The sequence below is a fragment of the Mytilus trossulus genome, chromosome 2, assembly GCF_036588685.1.
Source record: "Mytilus trossulus isolate FHL-02 chromosome 2, PNRI_Mtr1.1.1.hap1, whole genome shotgun sequence".
In the NCBI taxonomy this organism is placed as follows: Eukaryota; Metazoa; Mollusca; class Bivalvia; order Mytilida; family Mytilidae; genus Mytilus; species Mytilus trossulus.
Window position 1 is genome coordinate 11,496,715 of NC_086374.1, and position 9,895 is coordinate 11,506,609.

Below are 9,895 nucleotides of genomic sequence, written 5' to 3' on the forward strand. Positions count from 1 at the left end.
AAAAACAATTCTTTGAAAGATATTTTCAAGGATATATATATTACATAAAGAAAAAATCCCTGTCAAAACAGATACATGTATCTCCCTTTATTGTTGATAATTCCATATTTCAAACTGAAAGACATGAATTAATAGATGTATTAATTCTTTCAAGTATTTAGCTAAATTGTGTCTGAATGACCTAAGAATAGCCCTTAAAGTGGTGTTCATCTAATTTAAACATTTTCAGTTTCTGAAATTGTAAAAAGACATGAAATGAGTTTAATTACACATAGTCGCCATCATATTTTGACCTTAATTTTTTTTTACAACATATGGTTTTAGATTATTGACAAAATTTTGATTTCATATAAAGATGAAGAACATGTATACATATTTTCAGGTATCTTTTATCCATGTATCCCCTAAGATGGAGTACCAGTCTAATTATGGTGTAGAACAATTGACTGTTGGCGAGGTATCCAAAGATTGGGCCTCGGCTTATGTCAGACCTAACTGTAAAATAATCAGAGGTACGTTAGACCCAATTGTAAAATTATCAAAGGTATACATTTATACTCAGCTGAAATTGTGATAAGTGGACAAAATTATATATTTTCTCTGATATTTAGAAATAATTCATCAGATTTAAATTAATATTGATTTTACCTTTATGCTTAATTTTTTACCTGGAGTATTATTTGTGCAAGCTCCCATAAATTATTTTTATTCTAGTACTACCAAACTCTTATCATAGTTTGTTAACAATTCCATGTCTTTATGACTTTCCCTTTCACATTGGTGCAATCACATGATGAATGCTAATATATATAGAATAATAGGTTGTTTCTTTTTTGATACTGACAATATCATGTGGAATATCAAGACGAGCCCGTTAGGGCAAGTTAATATATTCCACATGATATAGTCAGTATCAAAAATGAAACTATCTGTTATTCTGTTTATCGGTAATTATGACGTCACTCAATGTATTGCCTAATATTTTCTGTGATACAGCCAGTACGTTGATACTTAAAAATATTAGGCAGTAAGATCAAATGGAAAATATATAAATTACCAATAATATTACATCATTGTTCAATGATGTCATATTTACAATGATTGATCTCAGGTATATCATACATAAAACCATATGACATTGGAATATGATTGGAACAGCCTAAGCAAATAATGATGCTTCAAATCAGCTTGCAAACAATATATACATATTCAACCACAGTTGTGTATTCAAAGCATTTGAAAAACTTTTATTAGAATGTTTGATTATTGCATTTATGAAAAGTGGATAAAAATGTGAATTTATTATTACGATTTCAGGATATAGTCATCAAATTCAAAATAAAAAAATTTATTACAGCAACACTCACCCCTTTGCATGAATAAAACTCCTGCAAAAGTTCCTAAATTCACAGTATGTAGATTAACACATGTTGTTTAGAATGGAACTAAGGTATTTAAACTGGTTTTTTTTATTCTATTTCAGCCAGAGTCAATCCTTTGCAATCAGATATTGTCTCTATGAAGGAAGAAGAATTAAGTAAAATGTCAACAATTTCTCATGGTTTTAAGTAAGTTACCTTAAAAGTAATTGACTTTCAAAAAAGATTTGTTTATTATCTGATTATATTTTATCCCAAGGGTAATAGACTATTTTCATGTTACCTACTTTTGACTCCAGAGTTTATAACTTTTCAACTGGTTGCCTTCTCTGTGGTAGGTATTTACATACAGAAGAACAGAATTGTTTTACATTACCAGTAACTCTCAACTGATAACCTTCTTGTTACTTTGAGTTTGATAAAGAAGAAATAATAGTTGCATACTAGTATGTTTAAACTATAAATTTGTTAAGAATTTCTTCCTCATTTTTTTCAGTCCTGCCAATGGATTTCAGATGTTAGCCAATGTGTTCCATAGACTTCATCAGTAAGTATCATTCATTGTGTGAAATAAACATAGTTCACGTAAATATAAAGATGGAGAAACTTATTTCTCTTTCCTGAAACTACAAAGCAAGACGTTTTAAACTCTACTAGATTGATAATTGTGAGATCCTCAACAAACAAACCTCATTCAACTTTCATTAGGTGGCAAACATGGTGGCTTTGGTGGCACTAATTTATTTTCAAACCCTGTGGTAAATAATACTGTCATCTCCTTCTTTAAAACCACTAGCCAAATGTAAAATATACTTGGTGGGATTCATCTACTGACAAGCAATATATTTTAGCAAATTTTGCAAAGAGAGAAAAATAATACTTATACATTTATTAATCTTCAAGAGAGTATGAAAATTGTGTTTGCTCACATGTGAATGAAACAACAAATCAGAAATTCACTTAAAAAAATCTTCTCTAAATCAGATAGAAGAACTGAATTATCTCCCTTGTTCATTTTCAATGGTGTATAAAAAAGAACTTGAAAAGTAATTTAGTTTTGAACTACAGGTTTTAAACTGACAAACTGTGTAATTTACAGATGTTCACCTGGGCAGTACCTATTACATCATACCCCTGGTTCATCTGAATGTCAGATCAAAAACGCAACAGACAATCATAAAAGGTAGGTTATACATAGAAGTAAGATTTACTACATTTCTAGCTTTCTCCTTTTTTGTCCTCTGTGGACAACATGCAACATGGAGCAGGATACATATACTATTTGTCATTTGGTCTTCACATCAATGTTGTTATCAATCACCAATTATCTTTAAAGTTTAAAATAGAAATCAGAAAGTTTAATAACCATGAGAAAAAAATCAACAGTGATGTCCAACTCCAATAACAGATAAAAATAACCACCAAAAAAAAAAAGAAAGAAATGTATTATTTTTATTTAGTTATTGCTTTTTCAGACTCTTTAAATATGAAGGAAATTATGACCTTTGATTCATGTTATCTTTGTTTATAGGGGTACCAGTACCTATGATCTTCATATGAGCCATTTTGGATTATTGGGAGGTGAAAAAGATAGTCATCAAATACCATGGATACCTATTGACACTAACTTCATACAAACAAGGTTTCACAAGAAAGGAAGAATACCAGCTACATTTGAACCAAAAGGTACTTACTGCAAGTCATATTTAATAAAATGTACTTTTGTTTTGCAAGAACAGGTATAGTGTATGAATCATATTGGATGTTTACATTTAAAAGCCATAAAATAAGCTATGTAAGTCTATATAGGGGCCTTTTATAGCTGACTATGTGGTATGGGCTTTGCTCATTGTTGAAGGCTATACAGTGACCTATAGTTGTTAATGTCTGTGTCATTTTGGTCTTTTGTGGATAGTTGTCTCATTGGCAATCATACCACATCTTCTTTTTTATATTATAGCTTATCATCGATCATCTCAACAAGATTGATTTTCTCGCTTGAGTCGGTACGGGATGACCAATGATAATCTGTTTATCGCTATTTTACCTATGACAACTTTGTCAATATCATTTCAATTTCGTTAAGCTGATTAGCATTGCCACATGCCTCCTTAGTTTCTAGCAATTATTTTCCATCTCAAGCGAGTAGCATGATATGAAAAATTATCACCAAAAAAAAGATCAAAGGAAAAATGCACAAAATAGCAATAAAACACAATATCGATATTATAAACTTCCCTATTCCTAACAATGTATGTTACATTCTATTCTTACTATGACTTGATAACATAAGCATTGTGACAATGTACTGAATAATGCATTAATTAGGAGTTGTCTTACTTGTCTTTATAAATTCTCTGAGGGATCTTCTCAAGAAAATCATTTTTATTGTAAGAAAGAGAATTTTACACTCCTTACTATCAAACGATACCTGAGTTATTGAGTGCTTTTTGCGCCTACTAAAACCCAGTTATTATGTAACATAGATTATATACAGTTGAAGTTAACTTTTACTTAGTAAGTAAATACTTATACCCTGTGGATATTCCAAGGGAACATATTTTGGGAAATCTTATCAGTTATGTTTCAGTACACATGTCACCTCTATCGATTGCATGCAGTGACACCAGTCTAGACCGGTTTGTCGGAAAATACGCGAAGTACTAACATTACGTTATGGTAACGTTGTTACCATAACGCTATACTGTGTGACGTTATATTATATGCATTAGCTATCACAACGATTAAACGTATAGAAAACACAACGCATGATTTACTTAGATTATTCAACATTTAATGGTGCCGTAACCTTTGGATATATATGGATTCAAAGCTGAAGTCAGTTCGTGCTGGACACAAAGGAGCCGTCACGAAGCTACTGGTGAAATTCGACGAGTTAAAGTCAAAAACAGACACAGAAGTTGACGAAGTGAAAGCCCTTGATGATGCTGTCACGCAGAAACAGAAAACATTGATTGACCTGAATAACAGACTTTTGGAACAGACATCGGAGGAAAATCTGGAGCAGGAAATCACCGACTCAGATGAGTATATGTACGAACTTGATTGCAAAATTAGACAAATTCGGAAATTCATTAAGTCCTTTGAAACAAATATAATTTCGCATGATACTGTTGGTCCTTCAACGAGCATACTTAACCCTGACGCATATAATTTCACACCCGAAGCTAGAGTTAATATGAACACATGTGCTATAGATTCTATGAACCAGCAGTATTCAATTCACGCCCCTGCAGTGCATACCCGTCCGTCAGAGAATGTCATGTTTCAAGTCCCGTCAGAACCGAGATCTTCAAAATCTAATTACCATAGGCTTCCAAAGTTAGACTTACCCTATTTTAATGGAGATATTATCAAGTGGCAGACATTTTGGGATTGTTTCGAGTCATCGATACACGACAACGACACATTAACGCCAATCCAAAAGTTTAATTATCTGAAAGCCCAGCTGGAGGGAAGCGCCGCGCAAACAGTAGAGGTATTCGCTTTGACAAATGGTAACTACGAAACCGCAGTCAACCTTCTCAGAGATCGGTTCGGACAGCCTAGCAAACTGATACATGCTTACATGAAAGCACTCATGAATTTACCCGCACCGACAAATGATGCTTTTAGTTTGAGATCTTACGGAGACAAATTAGAATCATACGTACGAGGATTAAAGTCACTTGGTCAAACACCAGAGATGTATGGTTCGCTTTTGGTACCTGTAGTTTTGGACAAGTTACCGATTGACATAAGAAAGAATATTGCAAGAGAACACGGAAGAGATAATTTGATATTAGATAATTTACGCAAATCTATAACTAAAGAGATCGACATACTCGAAGCTGGAGAAGGAGTCACAGATTCAGACAGATTGTACGCTACTGCATTTTTCATGGGTACGCAATCACATTCATACAAGAGCAAATTCACAGACACACATCAGAAGACAAATACACGTACATGTATTTTCTGTTCAGGTGAGCACTATCCGACGGAGTGCTCTGAAGTAACAGACGCAAACGCTAGAAATCAAATCGTAAAACAGAAACAGTTATGCTTTAACTGTTTAGGGTCACACCGGGTGGCCGCATGCAAGTCTACTAAACGATGTAAAAAGTGTAACGGAATGCATCATACTAGCATATGTAGAGGCAAAGAGGTAATTCCAGGTACGACACCGGAGCATACAACACAACAGTCATCAGTAAACAAAGTTGAAACACCAAACGAGACTAGAGTAATGTATTCATCACAACAGAATCACAACATTCTCCTGAAAACAGCAATTGCACCAGTTGTATATAACGACCAAGAAGTAGAATGTAACATCTTATTTGACGAGGGAGCACAGTGTTCTTTTATAACTCAGAAACTAGCTGATCAATTAGAAATAAAACCCACAGAAAAAGTAAGCATTCAACTGTCTGCGTTCGGAGATTTATCTCAGAAAGTTCGTAACTTAGACACTGCAACGATACAACTACAGACCGACACAGGAGAAAAGGTGCATATTAATACACTCATTGTTCCAGAAATTGCCGTCCCAATTAAGAACAATATTTCCCTGACTACAAGGAGCTTGCCACACTTAAGAGAACTTAAACTTGCACATCAGTCTATGCAAAGTACAGAACGTTTCGTAATTGACTTTCTCATAGGCGCCGACCACTATTGGGACATTCTCGAGGACAAAGTTATTAGAGGAAACGGACCCACCGCTGTTCAGTCAAAGATCGGATATCTATTATCGGGACCGATCAAAAGAAACATCAACCAGCCATCAACAGTTCTTGTAAACGTCATCGCACACAAGAACACAACTATTGATAACGAGAAAGGCAATTCCAAAGAAGGGTTGTCTCAGAAACATAACCATCAAGATGATGTACCTTCAGGTATGATCGTTACCAAAAGAAGACCCTTTGAGGAAAACATCCAAGGAAGTGACTATCTACCAAGACCGCCCGAACGAACACACCCTCAACTGGTGGAGTCAAGAAGCCACATAGATACAGGACAGAAACTTATAATGAAAGAAATTTACAGCTGAGCCTGAAATTACCGTGTGTGCTAGAAGGAACATCCATGAATGGACTAAAAGATAAACTGTAATTGTGTTCAGTCAAGGTTAAGGAACTCGATTATTTTATTTGAGATGGACAATAATTTTAAATTATTTATCTGTATTGTGAATTTTACATTTGTTTAATTGTCGTTACATATTTCACTTTTGTCGGCCCCCAGAATGTCGGAAAATACGCGAAGTACTAACATTACGTTATGGTAACGTTGTTACCATAACGCTATACTGTGTGACGTTATATTATATGCATTAGCTATCACAACGATTAAACGTATAGAAAACACAACGCATGATTTACTTAGATTATTCAACACGGTTATTGGTCATGTTGATTATCTTAATGTAATTACTGCGAGTGATTTAAAGAAAAACACATGAATTTCTTTCCTTTTGACTCAATCATGTCCTTTGGAATACCAAATTTCAAGACAATCAGTATATTCTGTTGCCTTAGTAGATAGAAAGCATAATCTTTATAAGTAATGATAAAGTAGAAATTTCTATATTTTTTTCATATTGTATTTATAAAGTAACTTTTTTTCTTCAGATTACAAACCAGGAACTAAAAAGAAGAAGAAGAGAGGAAAACATTGAGATTAATTTATATTTTAGTGCATCCAAGAAATCCATTGTTAAAAATACTCTTCAGAATATCAATAGTGCTATATTGTAGACTTGTTAAAACAGTGAACCAACGCTTTGTAAATCTTCAGAATATCAATAGTGCTATTTTGTAGACTTGTTAAAAAACAACAGTGAACCAACACCTGGTAAATCTTCAGTATGATAGAATGTGTATAGTGTTTATCTTGTTACACAGTCACAGGGTTGTTATAATATTTGTTTGTTATAAAGATGTTGGAAGACAATGTTATTAAAACAGAGGTTTTCTATCATGTAATACAGATCTAATATGTGCTTGTTATTGTTAATATTTTTGTTATATGTTTGGAAAAATAAATATTCCACATTCTGTTTTTGTATTGTCTGATCTACTGTCTACAAAGGCTAAAATGAAAATATAAAGGCTTAAAATTTAAATTAACATTTAACATCTTAAAAATAAATGACAGAATAAAAATGCACTGTATGTTGAGGCCTTCTGATAATCTGGATTATTTTTTTTTTAAATTGTCATCAGGAATTTTATTTGAGTTATACCTATTTATATTTTTTAAAACATTTCCTTTAACTTAAAAATACTTTGAGAAAAACTGTAAATGGCAAAATTGATGACCAATCAAGTTACGATCCACAAATCATTTCCATAATTGTATGTTAACCGAGTCTAATTTTCAGACAAATTTTATAAGGAACATATTTTCCCTATACATTAAGTGTAACATTTTCATATTTCATGAACTTTATATGTCCCTGCAGTACATCACAGTTGTTTAAAGTTGTTTATTTTTATGCCCCAACTAAGATAGTAGAGGGGCTCCTACAATATTAGAGGGGCATTATGTTTTCTGGTATGTGGGTCCGTTTGTTTGTTCGTCCATCTGTCCGTCTGTCCTTCCATCTGTTCGTTCCGCTTCATTTTAAAGTTTTTGGTCAAGGTAGTTTTTGATGTAGTTGAAGTCCAATCAACTTGAAACTCAGTACACATGTGCCCTATGATATAATCTTTCTAATTTTAATGCTAAATTAGTGTTTTGACCCCAATTTCACGGTTCACTGAACATAGAAAATGAAAGTGCAAATTTCAGGTTAAAGTTTTTGGTCAAGGTAGTTTTTGATGAAGTTGAAGTCCAATCAACTTGAAACTTAGTATATATGTTCCCTATGATATGATCTTTTTAATTTAAATGCCAAATTAGTGTTTTGACCCCAATTTCATGGTTCACTGAACATATAAAATGATAGTGCGAGTGGGGCATCCGTGTACTATGGACACATTCTTGTTTAGCTGTAAGTTGTTCACATTTTAGTGGTTTTTCATTTGGTTTTCGATAATAATATCTACCCATAAAATATCTCTAATGTATGTCATACCAGAATGTATTTTGTGACATAAACATACAAAACAAAGAAAAATTGAGAGATTTTTTTATATCCCATGCAATTCTGAAAGTTAATTGAAGAACACACTCAAATTGTTATCCCATTTGCCCTATTTAGTAGTGTCAGGAAAGCTCAATTTGTAAAGATTTGTGTAGAAATGAAAATGTGAGGTATACTGTGGATTAATTTATTTCCATAGATTGAGGAAAAATTGTATCGTCGGGAATATTTTATTTCATGGTAGGCCAAGGTACGCAAACAATCTTATAAATAATTGGCATTTCATTGAACATCTAAATTTATTGTTAAGCTAAACCCACAAGTCAATAAAATATATAGTGTTAATGAATCCACAGTATGTAAACAAGACAGCAATCGAAAGATATGAATAATCACCAAGAAAACTAAAGGGCAGCATCTATATCGGAACAGGCAAGAAACTGGATATCATTAAAGTACAAACCATCAACACATATGTCAAAGCCCGCATCAGAATCCATAAAAAATTGATTAATAACTTGAGATGAAAAACAATCAATAAAAAGAGGATATCACACTACAACAAACCTGATAAAAGAACAGTATTCACGTTTGGATGGACATATGTTATCAGCCATAGAGCAATAAGGATGATAAATTTTGGGGGGTTAAAGTTTCAGACATTCCAAGGGGCATAAATTTTTTTAAAGAAGTTAATCTTTACTAATTTTAGAACTGCACAGACATTGTGAAAACGAACTACTCTCAGATTGTCTTTTTGTTGTAAGGATGTGCAAGTACCCGTCCACATTCACTTGTATTTTTGTCTATCTGATGAGTTGAGCCTTTTTCAACTGATTTTTTATAGTTCCTTCTTATGTTGTATTGTTATACCACTGTCCTAAGTTAGAAGGAGGTTTGGGATCTCACTAACATGCTTAACCCCGCCACATTCTGTATGTATGTGCCTGTCCAAAGTCAGGAGCCTGTAATTCAGTGGTTGTCGTTTGTTTATGTGATACATATTTGTTTTTCATTCAATTTTTGTACATAAATTAGGCTGTTAGTTTTCTTATTTGAATTGTTTTACATTGTCATTTGGGGCCTTTTATAGCTTACTATGCGTTATGGGCTTTGCTTGTTGTTGAAGGCCATACTATGGATGTTAATTTCTGTGTTATTTTGGTTTCTTGTGATGAGCTGTACCATTGACAATCATACCACTTCTTCTTTTTTTTTTATTTTGATTCAAATTCATTTTAACCTGGCAAGAATTATATTAAATTGGGATCCATTACAAGATGCTTGGACTGAAGGACACCAGTTATTTCTATGTCCCCCACACAGCAACAAAAATCATAATAAGGCATGGCAACTAATTAACAGATAATGAAATGATTTTGAGCAAAAAAATTATACAAATATATAGATTTTATTTGTA

General features: G+C 33.0%; 1 protein-coding gene across 1 annotated transcript in view; it reads left to right on the forward strand.

The window, feature by feature from the left end:
* The window catches only part of LOC134706486 (uncharacterized), a 29,210-nt gene extending 21,762 nt beyond the window's left edge, over positions 1-7,448 (forward strand). Inside the window, exons 14-19 of the mRNA XM_063565461.1 lie at positions 383-512; positions 1,484-1,568; positions 1,876-1,926; positions 2,479-2,562; positions 2,911-3,065; positions 7,019-7,448. Of these exons, the coding sequence (XP_063421531.1) occupies positions 383-512; positions 1,484-1,568; positions 1,876-1,926; positions 2,479-2,562; positions 2,911-3,065; positions 7,019-7,065 (552 nt within the window). The 3' untranslated portion in view covers positions 7,066-7,448. The remainder of the gene's footprint in view (positions 1-382; positions 513-1,483; positions 1,569-1,875; positions 1,927-2,478; positions 2,563-2,910; positions 3,066-7,018) is intronic.
* Positions 7,449-9,895: the final 2,447 nt, after the last annotated feature.